The sequence below is a fragment of the Oncorhynchus nerka genome, unplaced genomic scaffold (genome assembly GCF_034236695.1).
Source record: "Oncorhynchus nerka isolate Pitt River unplaced genomic scaffold, Oner_Uvic_2.0 unplaced_scaffold_2___fragment_2___debris, whole genome shotgun sequence".
Taxonomy (NCBI): domain Eukaryota; kingdom Metazoa; phylum Chordata; class Actinopteri; order Salmoniformes; family Salmonidae; genus Oncorhynchus; species Oncorhynchus nerka.
Window position 1 is genome coordinate 39,592 of NW_027040327.1, and position 22,143 is coordinate 61,734.

General features: G+C 41.3%; 2 protein-coding genes across 4 annotated transcripts in view; one reads left to right on the forward strand and one right to left on the reverse strand.

The window, feature by feature from the left end:
- Positions 1-1,777: 1,777 nt before the first annotated feature.
- On the reverse strand, positions 1,778-9,928 carry LOC115111527 (syntaxin-2-like). 2 transcript variants are annotated; one of them, XM_029637667.2, is made up of 11 exons: positions 9,514-9,928; positions 9,203-9,277; positions 8,982-9,081; positions 8,197-8,271; positions 7,949-8,022; positions 7,549-7,657; positions 6,414-6,487; positions 5,088-5,225; positions 4,885-4,995; positions 4,434-4,553; positions 3,386-3,473 (listed from the first exon to the last, which is right to left on the reverse strand). In XM_029637667.2, the coding sequence occupies exons 1-10, from the start codon at positions 9,541-9,543 to the stop codon at positions 4,458-4,460; spliced, it is 882 nt and encodes a 293-aa protein (XP_029493527.2). In that variant the 5' UTR covers positions 9,544-9,928; the 3' UTR covers positions 3,386-3,473; positions 4,434-4,457. The 2 variants fall into 2 exon arrangements, with proteins under 2 accessions (XP_029493528.2, XP_029493527.2); XM_029637668.2 differs by lacking the exon at positions 4,434-4,553 and having other exon boundaries at positions 1,778-3,473; positions 9,514-9,927.
- A 1,257-nt stretch (positions 9,929-11,185) lies between these two features.
- Positions 11,186-22,143, forward strand: part of LOC115111526 (adhesion G-protein coupled receptor D1-like) — a 74,515-nt gene continuing 63,557 nt past the window's right edge. The window contains exons 1-9 of one of the 2 annotated variants that reach the window (XM_029637666.2): positions 11,186-11,670; positions 11,762-11,804; positions 13,666-13,782; positions 15,290-15,412; positions 15,643-15,819; positions 18,293-18,550; positions 19,706-19,773; positions 20,310-20,465; positions 20,638-20,694. In XM_029637666.2, the coding sequence (XP_029493526.1) occupies positions 11,629-11,670; positions 11,762-11,804; positions 13,666-13,782; positions 15,290-15,412; positions 15,643-15,819; positions 18,293-18,550; positions 19,706-19,773; positions 20,310-20,465; positions 20,638-20,694 (1,041 nt within the window). In that variant the 5' untranslated portion in view covers positions 11,186-11,628. Of the gene's footprint in view, positions 11,671-11,761; positions 11,805-13,665; positions 13,783-14,579; positions 14,662-15,289; positions 15,413-15,642; positions 15,820-18,292; positions 18,551-19,705; positions 19,774-20,309; positions 20,466-20,637; positions 20,695-22,143 lie in introns of those variants that run through there. The other variant, XM_065016505.1, reaches the window with a different exon arrangement.

Here is a 22,143-nt window from a genome sequence, read left to right on the forward strand (position 1 = left end):
CAAGCTTGGCAGACCTGTATTTGGGGAGTTTCTCCCATTCTTCTCTGCAGATCCTCTCAAGCTCGGTCAGGTTGGATGGGGAGCGTTGCTGCACAGCTATTTTCAGGTCTCTCCAGAGATGTTCAATCGGGTTCAAGTCCAATCTGGTTGGGCCACTCAGGGACGTTCAGAGACTTGTTCCGAAGCCACTCCTGCGTTGTCTTGGCTGTGTGCTTATGGTCGTTTTCCTGTTGGAAGGTAAACTCTGGAGCAGGTTTTCATCAAGGACCTCTCTGTACTTTGCTCTAGGAAGAGTCTTGGTGTTTCCAAATATCTTCCATTTAAGAATGATGGAGGCTCCTGTGTTCTTGGGGACCTTCAATGCTGCAGACATTTTTTTTCCAGATCTGTGCCTCGACACAATCCTGTATCAAAGCTCTACGGACAATTCCTTCGACATCATGGCTTAGTTTTTGCTCTGACATGCACTGTCAACTGCGGGACCTTAAATAGACAGGTGTGTGCCTTTCCAAATCATGTGCACTCAATTGAATTTACCACAGAAAGACTCAAATCAAGTTGTAGAAACATCTTAAGGATGATCAATGGAAACAGGATGCACCTGAGCTCAATTTCGAGTCTCATAGCTAAGGGGCTGAATAATTATGTAAATAAGTTATTTCTGTTTTTGTAATACATTTTAAAAATGTCTATAAACCTGTTTTCACTGTGTCATTATGGGATATTGTGTGGGGATTGCTGAGGATTTTTAAAATTTTTCTTATCCATTTTAGAATAAGTCTGTAACCTAACAATATGTGGAAAAAGTCAAGGGGTCTGAATATTTTCCGAAGGCACTGTACATGTGAATCATAATAACATAACTAACCAGATAGTTTTTTTTTTAAATGACCTAAAACGGATGGGTAACTTCGTGGGTAGCTAGCTACTTATTATCTCATAATTTTGACTTACTATCTCATTATTACTCACTATCTCATAATAAGGACTTTCAGTGACTTACAGTGAAATGCCCATTGCCTCTGTATCATTTCCAATTCCATGTGGTTTCTTCCTGTTTCTGATCTGCTCCTCCTGGCACAATGGACTTCTGCATTATATAACTTTCCCCCTTGGCTCTTGCCATGACATTTTTAATGTTGAGCTTTTCATGCTCGCCCTCTTGAATCCTTGGCAAGAAAGATTTAAAGGTCCAATGCAGCAATCTCCCTCTCTATCTCACACGCACTCAAACACACACAGTTAAAAGCGTTGGGCCCGTAACCAAAAGGTTGCTGGTTCTAATCCCCAAGCCGGCAAAGTAGAAAAATCTGCAGTTCTGCCCTTGAGCAAGTCAGTTAAACCCAACCACTCCTGGGTGCCGATGACGTGGACTTCCATTAAGGCAGCTCTCCCCGCACCTCTCTGATTCAGAGAGGTTGGGTTAAATGCGGAAGACACATTTCGGTTGAATGTATTCAGTTGTGCAGCTGGCTAGGTATCCCCTTTCCCTTTCTAACATGTATTGACTCGGGGGTGAATACTTACCTAATCAAGTTATATTGTTTCATTATTCATTCATCTTTAAAAAAAGGTTAGATTTTTTTCTTCCACTTTGACATTACAGAGTGTTTTGTGTAGATCGTTGACAAATAAAATACAATTAAATCAATTTTAATCCCACTTTATAACACAATACAATGTGAAGAAATCTAAGGGGGGATGCATCTGATTGCACTGCCTAACCGTGTCCTCAAACAGAGCACCCCAAACTGAAATGAAACACTAAGAATCCGGATGATAATTCACTTACACATTTATTGTTTATCTACACAATATTCCAGCTGTATCAACTGCAGAAAGATCTGACTCAATGTTGATCTGACTCAAATGATACTACAACAAAATTACCTATGTATCAAAAGCGCCACACTCAGTAGACAAAGATCTCAGGAGTGTGTATTACAAACAATCTGTTCATACAAAGGAACAAATCAGGAACAAATTACCATGTGGTGTTAACCAAATCAAGGACAAGCTTTTGCTGATCCACAAGGAAAAATGGGCAGTTTAAACATACACTCTCATCAAAGAGAACTACACCCCTGAATCATTTGTTCGCCAAAGGTCAGTTTGTGCACAACTCAAACCCTCCCTCTGGCTATAGAGTCAGGTAGATATAGAGTCAGGTAGATATAGAGTCAGGTAGATTTAACAGAGTGCCTGAAGAGGAGACAATTTGCTCAGATGATTTCATACTGTGTGATCTCGGGGAAATCAAAGACAAAATCCATTTCGTGTTGTATTGACCTGTATGACAATCTGAGACGTGTTCCTTTTCTTGTAACATTCTGGTGACAACTGAAGTTTTCTCTTTACGCGATGAGCAGAGGCTTGAATTCGGTTTCAGACATGGTGTTTGAGATTGCTCAGTTTGTTCACGATGCCAGGAAAGGAGATATCAACTTTTTGTGTAGAGTGGCTAGATGGTAGCTATACTGGCCAGGATTATTGTATGTGGATGATATGTATAATTTGTCAAATGTTATTTGGTTCTGTTGTGTCTTGTAAGGCCATGTGGGCTGGGCACCAGTAGGTGTAAGACACTTAAATAAATCATATAAATAAATAAAACATCTAAGTGCAGACTAAAGTAATAGGTGTAGTCAAAACAAGACACAAAAATTGCATCCCAACAGTGAAATGGTTTCCAATCAAAGTTTTCATTGGGAGTGTATTAATTAGTACACTTAATAAGTATTATAGTGTTTGTTTCTCTTAAGGCACATTTAGTCATGATCATCACAAGGAAAAAAACATTACACCTAAGCTGTATGAAATCATCTTGTTCTGGTCGTTACACTAAATTGAACAAAATCACATAAACTGAAGTTATATTTTAACAGTTAGAAATGAATTGCTTTAAAGCGTCTAAATTATGGTGTAGATAAAAAATCATTCTGCTCAGTAAAGTTTGAAAGTGACATCTCTCTTACTTACCATGTAACGTGCTATTAGCCTTTATGGCAGCAAGTAGAGGTGAGTCTGTGTGTCTATGTAGTTTGCAATGGTAGTCATTGTTGACATGTAGCCTATGGCAGTCCTGTAGAGACTTCATTGTAGTTACTTGCACAGACAGTAAAAAGAGGGAGTGTTTTCCTAGGAGCCCTGGGGCTTCTGTGAAGTTGTGTAAGCCAAGGCCACTGACTCAGCCATTATATGGAGTCAAGAGGTGTAATATTGTAATAACATGGTGGATACAGCTGCATCTATTGTCCTCTGAGAAGTGAAATGCCCGTCTTGGTGTTGGAGGAGGAGTTGAACATTGAGCAGGGTATGATGACTGGAACTTGGCCCCAAAGGTGTGAGAAACTGCTGTAGACTCATCTGCTGTTCTGAACAGTGGGGCCTCTCAATGGTCAGTCAAATATTGTTGCTATAATGATGACTATGAGGAGAGCCAGTGCCACACAAATGGCAAGCCAGAACCATTTCTGTGAGAGAGGAAGATACATTTGGTTCACTGTTCATTTTGTACATAACAAACCAAAATGACCAATTTTAACTGACATAATTGCGTCTGTGTTCATCTATTTGAATGTAGGTACTATGAACCTAACTTGGCAATTTATCCATTACTGTGATTCTCAAATTCTGAGATTCTCTAAATCAAAACTGGACTGCTATATCAACCACTATCAAGAACAGTACCTGAATGTGTTAACCCTATTACTCCCAAGAGCCCAGCAAAAATCAGCTTTTCATCTATCTGACTTTTATTTATCTGCATGTCCAGCCCTTATATTTAGCCTCACAATGAAGTGTTTTACCAGGACAACAAATCAACTTGACATAAACAGTTAAATTCATGGGTTTTATTGACAAATGTCAATTTTTTAAAAAGTCTGCCAAAGCAAAACCCCCGATAAAAATGAAATGTATATGAATGCTGTAAGTACAGAAATAGCTTTTTTAGTGGTAAATGAAAATCCAACTATTCAGTGACACCCGTGTGGAGTTTGGAGATTGTGACAGCAACTATGTGATCTTATAGTATTATAGACACTATGTCCTTGGATTTCCTGTGATCTTCTATGCAGAAGAACCCCTTACCTTCTAACGACTCTTGTGTAGCTAGTGAGCATCGTAGAGCAGCTTTTCATAGTTTGTAACTCAAACAATTCAGTCTACAGACGTTTTTGTAAAAACACCCAGCCCCGGGCCCATTCGTGATCCGCCCTTATCTCACAAACACCGCTCTAGCTCAGCCCCCGTTAACCAACAGATGGAGAAGAAATAGACACATGCAATGGTACGACGCAGAAGTCTGTAGCTCAAACACACAATGTTTAAAAAGGGTTAGAAGTCTAAAACCCGCCGGCGTCGGGATGTGAATGGAAGGAATTGGTGTTGAATGTTATGTTGATCATGATAAAATGCACAGTAGTAGTTACCCCAGACAGATAGCAGGACAGGGCTCATACAGGGGATTTGGTTAGTCCAACAGACAGGCCAACAATTAGTGCAATGACAGCAAGCAGGATCAATAGAGCAAAGGCAAGGAGGATGAGTTTCTGCCAAGAACAGAAACAAAGTGGTTAGGTTAATAATGTGTGACCCAAAACACACTACAGTGATTTTAGTCAGGTAACGGACAATGTAAATGACTGCCCATTAGCGATAGTGAGGCATTTTGACATTCAATTTAGACATTTGATATGGCATTTAAACATTCTGTCTGGCATTTAGAATGGTATCAGTATATGATATTGAAATAATATTATTCTTACGACCAAAACATTCAGAGCTGTTGCAGTAGTTAAAAGAGTCGAACTTGAGCAGTATTATCCAGTATTATTAGCAGATGCACCATGTGACCTTTCGTTTGGGGAAGAGGAGACTTACCCTCCGGGATTTTTTCTGGTATCTCACAGCTTTTTTGGTCTCCTCTTTGGCACGGCCTATGTATTCAGCTGCATTGGAGACGTTGTTCTCTATGTTGTTGACCATATCCCCCTATTAAACAGCACCACATGAGTTCCATAGGGTTTGACTAAAAACAGAACTAATAATATTCAAGACAGCATTACAGTACTGCACTACAGTACCTGATTCTCCACCAGCATGGCCATGTCCATAAACATGGCATGGAGCTCCTTGATGCTGGACTCCAGGCGGATGATATCCTGGTGCCGTGACACAATCTCATTCAAGGCCTGCCGCGTGACCTGAGAGTCAGAGATGATCTGAGAGAGGAAGTGGACGACAGGAAGGCAGCCAGTAAGACAGTCTATTTAATTCAAATAGATACAGTACCAGTCAAAAGTTTGGACACACCTACTCATTCAAGGGTTTTTCTTTATTTTTACTATTTTCTACATTGTAGAATAATAATCAAAACTATGAAATAACATATGGAATCATGTAGTAACCAAAAAAGTGTTAAACAAATCAAAATATATTTTATATTTGAGATTCTTCAATGTAGCCATCCTTTGCCTTGATTCACAGCAAAGCCTCCTTCATTCATGCTGCCAAACATACCCTCGTAAAACTGACTACCCTACCGATCCTTGACTTCAGCGATGTCATTTACAAAATAGCCCCCAACACTCTACTCAGCAAACTGGATGTAGTCTATCACAGTGCCATCCGTTTTGTCTCCAAAGCCCCATATACTACCCACCACTGCGACCTGTATGCTCTCATTGGCTGGCCCTCACTACATATTCGTCGCCAAACTCACTGGCTCCAGGACATCTATAAGTCTTTGCTAGGTAAAGCCCCGCCTTATCTCAGCTCACTGGTCACCACAGCAACACCCACCCGTAGCACGCGCTCCAGAAGGTATATTTCACTGGTCATCCCCAAAGCCAACACCTCCTTTGGCCACCTTTCCTTACAGTTCTCTGCTGCCAATGACTTTAACGAATTTCAACGAGTCTTATATCTCCCTCTCTAACTTTAAGCATCAGCTGTCAGAGCAGCTTACCGGTCACTGTACCTGTACACAGCCAATCTGTAAACAGCACACCCAACTACCTCATCCTCATATTATTACTTACTATCTTGCTCTTTTGCACCCCAGTATCTCTACTTGCACATCTTCATCTGCACATCTATCACTCCAGTGTTAATGCTAAATTGTAATTATTTCGCCTCTATGACCTTTTCATTGCCTTATCTCTCTACTCTTTTACATTTGCACATGCTGTACATACATTTTTTATATATTTTTTATATTGTGTTATTGACTGTACGTTTATGTGTAACTCTGTGTTGTTGTTTTTGTCGCACTGCTTTGCTTTATCTTGGCCAGGTCGCAGTTGTAAATGAGAACTTGTTCTCAACTGACCTACCTGGTTAAATAAATGTGAAATCTTGTCATTCTCTCAACCAGCTCAACCAGCTTCACTATTATTATGATAACTTACATCAGATGTGAAAATGGATGGGTTGCCACTCTCCAGCATGTCCTCCAGTTCCTCGTTGCTAGTCACTCTCCCAGCTAGAACCAGGAAAGAAAATACTTTTACCAAACAGGTGCTGAAACAAATAAATGTGTTCTCTCTCCTCCATTCCGTGGGGAGAATAGTCTCTGTAGCCACAACCACAGTGTTATGATCTAGGCTATTCCTTAGAGAGACAACCCTCACTGCCTAACATGATCAAACCCACTGTAACTTACAAACCTGGGATCATGTACATTAGCCCTTCCACCCCAGTGAATGTATATAACCTATGATTACCCATGATTAACAGTGGCAGGTAGCCTAGTGGGTAGAGAGTTGAACTAGTAACCGAAAGGTTGCAAGATTAAATCCCCGATTAAATCTGTCGTTCTGCCCCTGAACAAGGCAGTTAACCCACTGTCCCTAGGCCGTCATTGAAAATAAGAATTTGTTCTTAACTGACTTGCCTAGTTAAATAAAGGTCAAATAAAAATGACTATACAGCACAGCCATGAGCCCACAACTGGTCATGTGACCAGCTCTTCTAAAGACAGTTGTAAAGGAGTGTTGCAGGCTTCTGAGCCCTGTTTCCTTGGCAACACTAACACAGAGAGGTGTATGTGTCCTGTGTAAGACTCCTCTCTTCCTTCTGGAGTGTGCTGTAGTAGAGAGCCTCATTAATACTATCCTAAGGGACTGGAGGGGCTACGGCTATTTCTGTCATCATCAATTATTCTCATTCTAAACAAATACTCTATACGAACAATATATGGGTGTCTGCCATATGGTTTTGTTATAGCAAGTCTCTTTGGTATCTCAAGCCAAACACTTAACTGTCATCCCGTATTTTCCGTAGCCGTAGTCTAATAGGTCTAATGGCCACATTGTCCATGCCATGACAATAGATAATAACATACAGTGCCAGGTCAAGAAGCCGGAAAACAACCTGACTTATCCACAATGAAAATAGGCAATAATGAGGATTTTTTGTTGTTGTTGGTAATTGTGAGCAGTGTAGCCTCTGTGTTATCATGGTGGGAGAGAAAAGCTCCTAGGTGTGGTCGGACTCCTTTCCATGTTCATGTCTGCTCTGCTGCTGGCCCAGTTTGTCACTCACTTATCTCCAGCTGTCTCTGGATCCTTCCTTTGCTTCTCTCCCTAAACGACACTTGAGTCTTGTTGTACTGACTCATGACTTCCACAAACTTCCTGGAGACCACCGTGTGCTGTGGGGTTAGAGAAAACATAAGCTGAGGAGAGACGAATGAGAGTTCCAACCACTGGAAAAAAGTCAAGTGGATAAAGACTCAGTAAACTTTTGAAATGGTTAAGATGTCAAACAGCTGCATCAAAACATAGCAGCAAACATCACAACAAAACATGGTCAACTTTGTATACAGGCTTCTAAGTTAGACTCCGAGTATCTCTTGTCAAGCTCTGTTCTTAACCACAACCTGTAAGAACATGTCAGCAGTCGCAAACGTGAGGAATGAGTCCCGGGAAGGCTGTTTCCTGACCTGGGTTTTCTGAATGCGGAAATCAACCGAGGCCCTGTTAGAAACATCATCCTTGGGCAGTCTCTGCTCCATAGCTACAGAGAACAGGAAGAACAGTGATTACAGTAGCTATAACATCACATCTGACAAATACCCCACATCTACCTCTCTACATCTAGCAGCATTTGATCCAGTCATATCAATGACAAATAAATTGACAACCACAAATATGTTTTTAAATGTAATGTACGTTGTGGTGTTAAACTTACATTTAAGCTTAACTCGCACAGAGTTGGCATCGCTTTTGATCTCATTGGTCAACCGGTCAAGTTCTTCTTTCATCTCTTCAGGAAATAACAGTGACAGAAAATAAATGTATTATTGCAAATTTCCCCAACATTGACCTGGACAAATATTAGCATTAATCATATCACTTGGCAACTCTTCTATAACAATAAACTATTCTTCATATTTATTCCGGTAAGAAACCCTACACCTACCAAGCACAGCTGCAGCAACACAGCGTCAGTGTGAGAAGCATACCCACATGCACTCGCACACACACTCTCTTTTCACGCTTCCAAATTCTATTTTGTATAAAACCGGTGGTTCGGCATAGGCGCTGAAGTTAAGGCGGTCACTGTACGCCACATACATACATGCTACCTACCAATGCATAACCTCCCAGTGGTAGACAACCTATCCCCCAGTAAAATGACCATTCTAGAAGGTTTAGTCAGAGCCCACCCACAGGGACATGACATGGTTTCCTACACAGGTTTCCGGACACCCAGCCATCTATTTGTATTGTGTCGTGTGTTGTTGGTGACGCTGGACAATGATGTTAGAGGAAGTAAGAGCGTTTGTTATATTATTGTTATTACAACTTCAGAAGTCACAACGCAAATACCAAGCCTATATTTAGTCATGCAAAAGTTTTGAATTCAAGACTTGAAATTGCATATTTTTCGTAGTGGAGGTATAGTCACCAGTATGGCTAATGTTATTACACTATCTTTATGACAGAGGGTTTGATTGATGGGCATCAACTTACTCTCATCTGTATTGGGTGCAGACAGGATCATGCTGTGGTTCTTCCTCACCTCCTCCACTTCAGAAGATATCTTATCAATGAGCCCCCTAACCTCTTCCACCTGAGTCACGCACATACAGTATTTTCAATATCATTTAAATACACAGACACTTAACAGTATTTTACAGTAACCATCTAGCTTATCTGAAAACAAACAGTACTGACTGAAACACTGTTCTTACCCTTCTGAAAAACCCTTCCATAAATCCATCACTGTCAACTGTGACTCTGACATCCTCCTCTGCTTGTGTCCTGCTCTGTTAAGACAAACGTACAGTCATTTATTAGAGTCAAATCTGAGGCTCAAGTACCGCGTGAATAACAGGCCTACATTTACCATATTATTATCATGACAACAAAATGCTATAAGACCAGAGCTGCATTCCTTAGGTCCTAGGAAATAGCTACTAAAGAATATAATAATTTATTCAGCCTGCAGCCATGGATTTATGACTGGTGAGATCAGTAACATCATACATAGTAGGCTACTTACTTCGGTTAATTCACCCAACCGGTCCTTCATCACGTTTGATGCGTTTTTGACTGGCTAATAATAAATTAAACAACCACTTCTCAACTCCATTGCAACTAGCTCGAGTAGCTAAATTAGCTCTACAAGTGTCTAAGCTAACTTTATCTAGCTAGTAGCTACGCTAACTAGGTAACTGTTATACTGAGTTTGCTGACAATCAACATCAATTTCTATAGTCATGCAATAGGTGAGATGTTTTCTCTTTCAATCATTAATATTAGCTAGGAAAGCGTTGTCCAACTCCTTAAAATTAGGTATCTACCAAAATGCACAGTTAGTCTGCTAGCTATCTGGTTGTGGCAGACAACATAAGTTACTTCACATCACCTTCTAACGTTACGTCTATCTACGAGCTTGTTGGGAAATGGGATACGCCTCATGGCTCTCCTCCGCGGAGGAAGCTCGTAGCCCCGCACCTAAGCACTACTCCTGTGACCACAGTTGTCGTTCTGGATATTAGCCACACAACGGCGCTGTTGACCGTACAGCCTCCCGTGCGTTTGTGAGTGGCTGCATAATCTCCTCTCGTGTCCTTTCCCCCCATGATTCACGTGGAAGTAGGTCATTCCAAAATCTCTAGGCTTCCAATTTCCACAGAACAGTTTATTTTCAGGCTAGGTTTCTAGGTTTTAGTACTAGTAATTCAATGTATATGGCCAGCCCATTAGTTTACAGTAGCCGGCCTACAGACGAAGAACATGAAACAGGAGTGGAAGTCACGTTGAGAATGAGATGTAGGAAGCAGCATGCAGCCATGGGTTTTAGTTCAGGTATGTCGGCCTATGAGTTAACTAAATCAAATGTAGGCATATCTAACGAATTCAATCGGGCTTCATATCCGCTTACATCAGTGCACCTTAATATGTGACTTTTATATCCCATTCATAAGGTTGACTGTCCAAATAAAAAGGCTAAAATGCAAATCTCTCTTTTGGCAAAACAGTCAGAAATCAGCATCCACCGCCCTCCATCGGCGTCAATGCTCCGTGTTGTTCTGACACGTCAAAAGGACACACCAACATTGTCATTTTGAAGATTTCATATATTTTTGTTAAAAAAAACATTTTTATTGCAATATACACTGATTGCACGAAACATAATGAACACCTGCTCTTTCCATGACATAGACTTGCAGGTGAATGCTTTGATCCCTTATTGATGTCACTTGCTAAATCCACTTCGATCAGTGTAGATGAAGGGGAGACAGGTTAAAGAAGGATTTTTAAGCCTTGAGATAATTGCGGCATGGATTGTGTATGTGTGCCATTCAGCGAGTGAAGATGTAAGTGCCTTTGAACGGGATATGGTACTAAGTTCCAGGCGCCCCGGTTTGTGTCAAGAACTGCAACGCTGCTGGGTTTTTCACTCTCAACAGTTTCCCGTGTGTATCAAGAATGGTCCGCCACCCAAAGGACATCCAGCCAATTTGACACAACCGTGGGAAGCATTGGAGTCAACATGGGCCAGTGTCCCTGTGGAACGCTTTCGACAGCTTTTAGAGTCTATGCCCGACGAATTGAGCCTGTTCTGAGGGCGGGCGGGCGGTGGTCATAATCACCAAATACTCACTTGATATACGTTATTTACGCAGGCCCCACCTTGAGTTCCGATGCTCCAAAAATGACATCACGTTTTGTATTACCACGTCCAATCGAACAGCCCAGAGAATTCCTCCACTCAGTGCAATCCTAGGACAGACAGAGCAGACCACATCAAGCAAGAAAGAGCTAAATCCGTCGCTGGAATCGTCCAGTATTTCTTATTCTGTATTGAGAGACGAGGATTACCAATTTTGGGGAAGTTCTGAATGGATACGCACATTGGCAGTATATTATGATGTGCCAATTTCACTGCTAAATTTTAATGCAGTTTTACAAAATGTCAGGGAATTAAGTTTTGTGTGACAATTGTTTTTATTGGAAACATGGACTAATACGCAGAGAAGAGTGATTTTTTTCAGTGTCTTGGAATAATGATTTATTCCGAGATTGAACGTGTATTGGGGATTTAAACTAAATTAACCAGTATTTTTGTAGTAGTCTATTTGTATTTGTAGTTTTAATCAAGTACCAAGTCATGGAACTATTATTCGAAATTATGTTTGTCACTTTGATTCAGGTAATTTCAGCAGTTATTTTTATATGACCTTCACCATTATGTGTAGGCTACTGCAACGTTGCAATGTTGAGATGATTTGATTTCTTTACAGGTTAATGGCGAAGTAGTAAAGCCAAAGCCATCCAAGCATCCAGGTAAATCTAATTATTCTTCATTTTGAATATGGATTCATTTTCCTTGAATTCTTGAGATTTTCCATGTTGTGTCTGAAATTAGCCTACAGTTTATAATGAATATTACTGGTAAATTATGGAGAAAAATATATATACAGTACCAGTCAAAAGTTTGGACACACCTACTCATTCCAGGATTTCTTTATTTGGACTATTTTCTACATTGTAGAATAATGTAAGTGAATACATCAAAACTATGAAAATAACACAGATGGAATCATGTAGTAACCCAAAAAGTTTTAAACAATAGATTTTAGATTCTTCAAAGTAGCCACCCTTTGCCTTGATGACAGCTTTGCACACTCTTGGCATTCTCTCGACCAGCTTCACCTGTAATGCTTTTCCAACAGTCTTGAAGGAGTTCCCACATATGCTGAGCACTTGTTGGCTGCTTTTCCTTCACTCTGCGGTCCAACTCATTCCAAACAATCTCAATTGGTTTGAGGTTGGATTATTGTGGAGTCCAGGTCTTCTGATGCAGCACTCCATCACTCTCCTTCTTGGTCAAATAGCCCTTAGACAGCCTGGAGGTGTGTTGGGTCATTGTCCTGTTGAAAAACAAATGATAGTCCCACTAATCGCAAACCAGATGTGATGGTGTATTGCTGCAGAATGCTGTGGTAGCCATGCAGGTTAAGTGTGCCTTGAATTCTAAATAAATCACAGACAGTGTCACCAGCAATGCACCCCCACACCTCCTCCTCCATGCTTCATCATGGGAACCACACATGCAGAGATCATCCGTTCACCTCCTTTGCATCTTACAAAGACACAGCGGTTGGAACCAAATATCTCAAATTTAGACTCATCAGACCAAAGGACAGATTTCCACCATTCTAATGTCCTTTGCTCGTGTTTCTTAGCCCAATCAAGTCTGTTCTTATAATTGGTGTCCTTTAGTAGTGATTTCTTTGCAGCAATTCGACCGTGAAGGCCTGGCTTCACGCAGTGTCCTCTGAACAGTTGATGTTGAGATGTGTCTGTTACTTGAACTCTGTGAGGTGCAGTTAACTCTAATGAACTTATCCTCTGCAGCAGACGTAACTCTGGGTTTTCCTTTCCTGTGGTGGTCCTCATGAGAGCCAGTTTTATCATAGTGCTTGATGGGTTTTGCAACTGCACTTGAAGAAACTTTAAAAGTTCTTGAAATGTTCCGTATTGACTGATCTTCATGTCTTAAAATAATGATGGACTGTAATTTCTCTTTCCTTATTTGAGCTGATCTTACCATAATATGTACTTGTTTTTTTTTACCAAATAGGGCTATCTTCTGTTTACCACCTCTACCTTAAATACAGAGACACATTTCCATTGAAGGCATTCAGTTGTACAACTGACTAGGTATCCCCCTTTCCCCTTTCCTTGTCACAACACAACTGATTGGCTCAAACGCATTAAGAAAGAAAGAAATTCCACAAATGAACTTTTAACAAGGAACACCTGTTAATTGAAATGAATTGCAGGTGACTACCTCATGAAGCTGCCTCATGAAAATAGTAAAAATAAAGAAAAACCCCTGAATGAGTAGGTGTGTCCAAACTTTTGACTGGTACTGTATAATGGGATGATGAATTATAGTTTGTGACTGACCATAAGTGTAATACTCAGTAATAGTGGTTAATTAAGCAATGCAAACTGTGTTTATTGAATGAGATACCCAAACATCAACAAATTAGCTGTATTGTTTAGAGTTGTCAATAATTATAATCCTAAAATACACATGGAGGAATGCCAGGAAAATAACCCATTGAAATAGCATGATTGAGTGTGATTAGAGAAAGGGCCCATCTGGAGCTTTGTTTACACATAACTTTCTGTCCAGGCCTCCAGGTGTTAGGCACAGCCTCACACTATTGGCCGCTGGATAAGGTGGATGGGATCCATGGATTGTGGGACCAGATTGGAAACAGACCAGGTCATGTTAATGGAAGTAATATAAGTATGTGCATTGACCTATATTCTTAGGAATAGAATACCCAGTCTTTTCCATTCTCTGTCCGCATGGTCTATAGCTCAGTTCACCTTTTGTCTGTCTTACAATCACCAATACCCTGCTTTTTAAGGTGCAGCTGTGTGCATTGTTCAAATAAGATTACACAAAAATTTGCTATAATAACTTTCAAAGTAGAGAGTCAAAATGAAATGTTTAAAGGCTACTTGCTAATGTACATCAAAGCAATGTGTTTCCATAAACAAAATGGGATAAGAAGTTATCCTTCATCCCCTGGTACATTTTATGCAGACTTTCCAGATTAATGCTAAGACTATTGTTTGCAAAACTGATTTCCAACTATGGAAGCAGCAAGAACTTTCCCAAATGCATCCACAGTTGTACATATTGATCATTTGAATAAGTTTAAGCTAGTTTGAAACATCAAGGTGATTCGGAAAGGAATACCTTGGGACTCACAATCAATTATATCAATTGTGAGCGATGAGATCTAGACTTGAGAACGGCATTTCAAATATTTCCTTACAAAATGTACTTTGATCCTAAGGGGAAATTATTGATCTGTTTCTGCTTGAGCACTGTGTACTGAGCCCATTATCACACTTAATCTCAACCCTGCTCACGCACCACATCCCTCACGATGCCTACTGTGTCTGTGCTTGTCTCTCACCGTTCTGTTGTGTTGTCTGGCTGTTTTGTGTTATTTGTATGTATATATGTAAATCACCTGTTTCTCCTTTGTCTGTTTGTTTTCTATGTTTCACCTAGCTCTTCAAATCCACAAGCACACTGTGCTCCCTTCCTCCCATAACTCTTCCTCTGTGTATACCAATGACTCTGCCTACACTAATGTTTCTGCAACAGTAGGTGAGGAACATCACTGCTCACCGAAATTCATTTGTGTGTATAGTCAGTCACCCTGCTCTGTTGGTGTTACTGTGGTGCTATCTGTCATGTTAAGGCTATTCAGTCTCCATCGTCTTTTGCATGGGCTACCAGCTCAGCCAGTCGTTGACATGAGTGTGTCACACACACTGTTACCTGAGGATGTTTGATTTGTCTTTGTGTGTGAGACGGTGTGTGTAGTCAGGGAGAGACAATTGTTTTCTTCACTGGAAAAAGAGCCGAGACTGGAGTGTGTAAATCGGGTTTACACAAGCTTGGAGACTAGAGGTATAGAGATCTGTATCGAGAGTGCTGTAAAGTGGAGCTTTGCTTTTTAACCTCAACGTGGTGGGCCTATTAGTTTTGTCTGCTTACATGATTTAAAGGGGGAGAAACACAAAGGGAAGCACTTTGGTCATAGCTGACTACCATGGTAGGTCATTATGCAGTGGGGAACATTCCATATTTGGTGCAGTACAGAGAATTTGTTCATAAATCTATGACAACTGCTTGCCTATTAGTTTGCCTGTGAAAAGCCTAGTTCAGAGGAAAAACTGCCTCCTTTTCTCATCAGGCAAAATAATGTTGTTGGCCTTTCATCCTCCTGTAGACATAGTTGAAGGGATGGTCAACAAGGGGATCTATCTGAATGGAGATAATGGAGGCACATTTCTCCACTTTGGGAACTACCAGAACACCTGCATTAGTGACCCCACTCTGTGTGGCCCTGAGGGTGAGTTCTGCCTGTCTCGATCTCCTCTCACCAACATTCTACAGCTGCACAGGACTGACAATGTATAATAATTGAAGTGAATTGAAGTAATTATCTAATGGGGTAAGACTCCAAAATCTTGTTGATGGCGTTGCATGTAGATCTAAATGTATTACAATTAGCATGATTTGTGTTCTGAAACCATTTTCCTATTTTTTAATCTGTGATAAATATATGTTCATGTTCTTCAGGGATTACATTTTCCTTCTTTTGGAAGAACCAGGAGGCAGAGTCCCGTTTTGCAATAGTCTCTGGAGGGAAAGTCATCTCCAATGGCTTCTCTGTCTATGCCAATGCCTACATTGGATATGTGGAGTTCTACACACGAGGAAACTTCAAGAGGTGGAGGGCTAACATCAATATACTTGGTAAAAAAAAGAAAAAGATTCAAAATAATTATTTAAAAGAACATTATAAAGCAGTCTTTGGATGTAGATGGTGGGTTAAAAATATATATTCTTATATTACTACATGAGGAATGTATTGTGGTTTTCAATCATTTTAGATTTTTTGCCTTGAATATGATTGATTGTAAGCAGATGGAGCTACAATCATCAGCAGACTATACTGTTGGTCACAGAATTATTTTATGGATTCAATGATGGATTAAAACTATTCTTTATCTCAAACTATAAATGTGTCACATTTTACTGGCAAGCCTGTTTCCATATAGGTGACTATAGTAACTATACTATATATATATATATATATATATAGTAACTATACTATGCGTGACTATAGTAAATACTGAACCACATGCTAAATAGTGCATAGTATGTATGAAAGTCATATCCTTAAAAATGTCATATTTCAAACTTGAAGGCCCAAGTGGACTCTAAATTAAGTAATTTAAATAACATAAATATTCTACTATAGCAAAACTATTTCTCCATCCCCTACCACCTCAATCTTGGTCTGCTATTTCTGGAGAAAAGCACATCATGTCGCTCTCTGCACTGCAGGTGCAGGAACATTTCCCAGCCATTCTTTATTAGAGGAGAAAAATGAACAAATTCTCAAATGTCTTCCATCGTCTTGTTTATATTACAGGACATCATGTGCACTTTTGATTTATTTGATTATTAGTTACAGAAGATCAAACATCATCTGGCTCTTATAATGTGCCATGACGATATCTCACCATTTTACCATGCAGTTGTTTAGCCTTTGATTCATAACAGAGGTAAAGCCTTAGATCTATGACACAACCAGCTGTTTTGAGACCTCTTCCAGTACCAGGAGACATGACTGGTTTGGTAGACCTTGTCACAATGTGTTCGAGCCTAACCTGTGTTCAACAGAAACATCTCTATCTAAAATATAGGGAGAGACCAAAAGGAAAGAGAGATTGAACAAGTGAATGGGGAACTTCTTGGTGGGACACATGGTTAGTGTTTAAACCAATCTCAAAGGGATAGCTGGGTGTTGGCACTCTGAGCCAGCCTCCACTGGTGGAACTGTTCACAGTGAATATATTTTGGGATTCTCTTTATTGTCCGTTTACCTTTAGAAGTACTGGATATGTTATTTCCTCCTTGGAGGAGTCTATTGACACCATTTGGAGGGATAGAATGGAGGTGCTGACTGAGGGATAGAATGGAGGTGCTGACTGAGGGATAGAATGGAGGTGCTGACTGAGGGATAGAATGGAGGTGCTGACTGAGGGATAGAATGGAGGTGATGACTGAGGGATAGAATGGAGGTGCTGACTGAGGGATAGAATGGAGGTGCTGACTGAGGGATAGAATGGAGGTGCTGACTGAGGGATAGAATGGAGGTGATGACTGAGGGATAGAATGGAGGTGCTGACTGAGGGATAGAATGGAGGTGCTGACTGAGGGATAGAATGGAGGTGATGACTGAGGGATAGAATGGAGGTGCTGACTGAGGGATAGAATGGAGGTGCTGACTGAGGGATAGAATGGAGGTGCTGACTGAGGGATAGAATGGAGGTGATGACTGAGGGATAGAATGGAGGTGCTGACTGAGGGATAGAATGGAGGTGCTGACTGAGGGATAGAATGGAGGTGCTGACTGAGGGATAGAATGGAGGTGCTGACTGAGGGATAGAATGGAGGTGCTGACTGAGGGATAGAATGGAGGTGCTGACTGAGGGATATAATGGAGGTGCTGACTGAGGGATAGAATGGAGGTGCTGACTGAGGGATAGAATGGAGGTGCTGACTGAGGGATAGAATGGAGGTGCTGACTGAGGGATAGAATGGAGGTGCTGACTGAGGGATAGAATGGAGGTGCTGCCTGAGGGATAGAATGGAGGTGATGACTGAGGGATAGAATGGAGGTGCTGACTGAGGGATAGAATGGAGGTGCTGACTGAGGGATAGAATGGAGGTGATGACTGAGGGATAGAATGGAGGTGCTGACTGAGGGATAGAATGGAGGTGCTGACTGAGGGATAGAATGGAGGTGCTGACTGAGGGATAGAATGGAGGTGCTGACTGAGGGATAGAATGGAGGTGCTGACTGAGGGATAGAATGGAGGTGCTGACTGAATGGCTGCCCTCTTAGAAAAAAGGGTTCCAAATAGGTTTTTCATCTGTCCCCATAGAAGAACCATTTTTGGCTCCAGGTAGCACTCTTTTGGGATCCATGTAGAACCCTCTGTGTAAATGGTTCTACATGGAACTAAAAAGGGGCCTTCAAGGGGTTTTCCTATGGGGATAGCCGAAGAACCCTTTTTAGGTTCTAGATAGCATCTTTTTTCTTTTTTTCTGAGTGTGAGGTGGAACATAGGGACATTTTGGGCGGATATTAGTGGAAAAGCACTGTTGTCTGACCTTGTCATGATTATGATTTCTCTGCTTCTCTCTTCCCTTTCAGGGCCCTTCTGGACCCACATTCTGTTCACTTGGACCCTGAAGGATGGTCTCAACATCTACATCAATGGGACATTCAACACCAGTGACCCCACTGGCAATGTGTCTATGAACTATGGAGACCCTTACCCTGACCTGGTCATTGGGACAGGAAATGACCAGTCCTATGGACACCATTTGACAGGAGCCTTTGATGAGTTTATCATCTGGGAGAGGGCTCTGTCACCACAGGAGATCCTTATGTACTACAAGGCTGCCATAGGTAAGATCACATGTCACTGTCAGTCTGAATTTGTTCCACTCTTTTTTTCCGTGATGTGAAATGTTCGCTATGTTCACAATTTCCCCTGGACGGATGTGAGGAGAAAGGGGTTCAAAAGCAATTTCCATCTTGGTCATAGACATTCCATCCACAGTACTGACGCATGGAAGACACGACAACATATTCAACTGTACAAATCCTCCCCATCTTAAAATCATCTCACGTACGTCCATACCATAAAATTGTTTCACAATCTTCCACCTTATAAGGGTCTCACATATTTTTACCATATATAAGCATTTCATCTGATAAGGGCCCTGTACTGTTACTAAGTGTCCAGTGGGGATATAGGCCAAACACGTGGGTTTTAGATTAGGGGACTAAACCGATGTAAAAATATAAATAATACATGACCTTTTTCATTGCTGCTTTGATTCATCTTGGGTGGTTCTAAAAACTCAAAAGAAATGGACAATGACCTCTGTATAGTCCTAGAAGTGTTATTCAGATCATGGTGAACTGTGTCTGCTGGTAAAAATGGATGAATCACTAGTCATGCTTATGGAAAATACTAATAATGTGAGTGTGGGCACCAATTCCCTGAGGCTTTGTCTAATAACTAGACCCATTGTGAAGGATTCAGGTGGTTATGTTGAAATTCAGGTGGTCTCAGTGCTGTTTTTCCCCCCAGACATAACAGACATAAACAACAAAGTTGTCATGGTAATAGAAGGCATTTTATAATTTTACACCTGTAGAGAATGAATGGGGCTAAAGAAGAGCTGACTGTTGGAAGGGATGGTTCTAATGTAAAACCATATATGGTAATTTAGTGTTGCTGAGTGCACCTAGTGATATTTACAGACAGCATGATTTCATGACTTCCTTCCAACATAGCTTTGGCTTGTACAGTACCTATATGATGTATTAGGTGGTTGATTATATGAAGAGCAGGTACCATCACACAGCACTTCTTTTCATCATTCCCTGGCTGGGGGAGGTCCAACCATCATCAGACACGTAGCAAGGAATCATCTATCTTTGGGGTTTGAACAAATCCAGCTCTTCTCTCAGCAATCCATTTGGCATGTAAATAGTGTTCCCATAGATGACAGGTGGAAGGGGCGAATGGGTCTCATATATTTCTCCAACTAGGTGATGCTTGGACTTATCCTACCACAGGAAGTGTTCCTAAAGAAGTCTACTCTACGACACAAACACCGGTGAGTTCTCAACTTTGGAGATTTATACAGATAATACATTTGGTGCCCATCTAGACCTCTCACCATAGGAATGTGCATGTCTTGGATATTTGAAATGGTTTTCAGGGTTTACAACTAGAACAGACACACGGCAGCCTCACAGGAAATGAGGTAGAAGCCTGGTGGTTGAACTGCCACCAACACAAACAAACATTTCATTCCTTATGGAACTATTGTTTTCCTTTAAGACAGGAATTGCATGGAAAAGGGGATATTAAGAGCACATGTGAATGAACCTCTTCTGTTTATTAAACGGCAGTTGTGGACGTAGACTGGCGAAAGCAGAGACAGCTGTTCAAAACAGCACAAAATGGGTCCCTGTAGGGCATGAAGTTGGAGAATACGCAGCATACTTTTACAGCAGACATTAGCCAGAAAGAGGTCTAACTGGATAGGGTAATGGTTAAGTCCTGTGTATATTGGTCCCATTCTGGTCTTGGGAGAGTATCTTTAGAGAATACGATCTGTTTTAATGCATGGTGCTTTTTTCCCTCCAGGGAGTCACAGATGTGTCCTATTCTGTCAACACCAGGCTGAGTGAGGAGATCCACAGCTCCCAGGACTCTCTGCCCATGCAAGGCTTCCTGGAGTTTCTGCCATTCAGCCTGCCCAAGAAGACCATCCCCCAAGACACTGCCAACAACCTCACACAGGTACTTTAACAAGGATAGAAGTATATACAGTCATACACACACACACACACACACACGCACACGCACGCACGCACGCACACACACACACAAACACACAAACACACACACACCCCAAAGTATATTGTAATAGTTTGTATCAGGTCACAGACCCATGATGTTGTGTCCCACCCAGGCCTTTCTGAAGAGTGTGGGGGAAGTGCTGTCTTCTGAAGTGGCTCGAGAGGATGAGGTAAATGAGTTCATGATATCTCTGTGAAATCACTTTGTGAAAGTCAATATTTGACAGGATAAAGGCAAATACGGGTTTACAGTAAACCAGCTATATGATACTAAATTGTGAATATGATCACATTCATTCTGGCTCTAAATCTTTCAACACTAACATGTGCGAACACAGGAATGAGCGAGTTTGTGATTTCAATGTTCTGTAGGCACTGAACAAACACGCTTGTTTTCATATAAGCAGGCTGAACCAGATGGTCTTAGTGCATGAAAACAATAGACTTGGATGTGGTAGAGCATCATAAGTAAGTCAGACGCCAGTTAATACAGTGTATATCAGAGGTGTACTAGCTGCAACCTGGACCCAGGGGTAGATGTAACATAGTAAATGTACAATATGTTATGAAATTTCAAATTTTAGCTAGGTGGTTAGGTGGCTAATGCTAACAATACCTAGGTGGCTAGAGTTAGCTAGGCTAGATTACGGTTAGGAGCTAGGTTAAAGGGTTAAGGTTAGGGGAAGGATTAGCTAACATGCAAAGTAGCTAAAAAATAGTAAGTCAACTCAGCAAATAAAGAAACGTCCCTTTTTCAGGACCCTGTCTTTCAAAGATAATTTGTAAAAATCCAAATAACTTCACAGATCTTCATTGTGAAGGGTTTAAACAAGGTTTCCCATTCTTGTTCAATGAACCATAAACAATTCATGAACATGCACCTGTGGAACGGTCGTTAAGACACTAACATCTTACAGACGGTAGGCAATTCAGGTCACAGTTATGAAAATTTAGGACACTAAAGAGGCCTTTCTAATGACTCTGAAAAACACCAAAAGAAAGATGCCCAGGGTCCCTGCTCATCTGCTTGAACATGCCTTAGCAATGCTGCAAGAAGACATGAAGACTGCACATGTGGCCAGGGCAATAAATTGTAATGTCCGTACTGTGAGATGCCTAAGACCGCACTACAGGGAGACAGGACGGACAGCTGATCGTCCTCGCAGTGGCAGACCACGTGTACACAACACCTGCACAGGATCGGCACAGCTTGTTGACATTGCAGGCAATCTCAACACTGTGCGTTACCGGGAAGTCATCCTCCTCCCTCATGGTACCCTTCCTGCAGGCTCATCCTGACATGACCCTCAGGCATGACAATGCCACCAGCCATATTGCTCGTTCTGTGCATGATTTCCTGCAAGACAGGAATGTCAGTGTTCTGCCATGGCCAGCGCAGAGTCCGGATCTCAATCCCATTGAGCATGTCTGGGACCTGTTGGACTGGAGGGTGAGGGCTAGGGCCATTCCCCACAGAAATTTCTGGGAACTTGCAGGTGCCTTGGTGGAAGAGTGGGGTAACATCTCACAGCAAGAACTGGCAAATCTGGTGCAGTCTATGAGGAGGAGATGCACTGCAGTACTTAATGCAGCTGGTGGCCACACCAGATACTGACTGT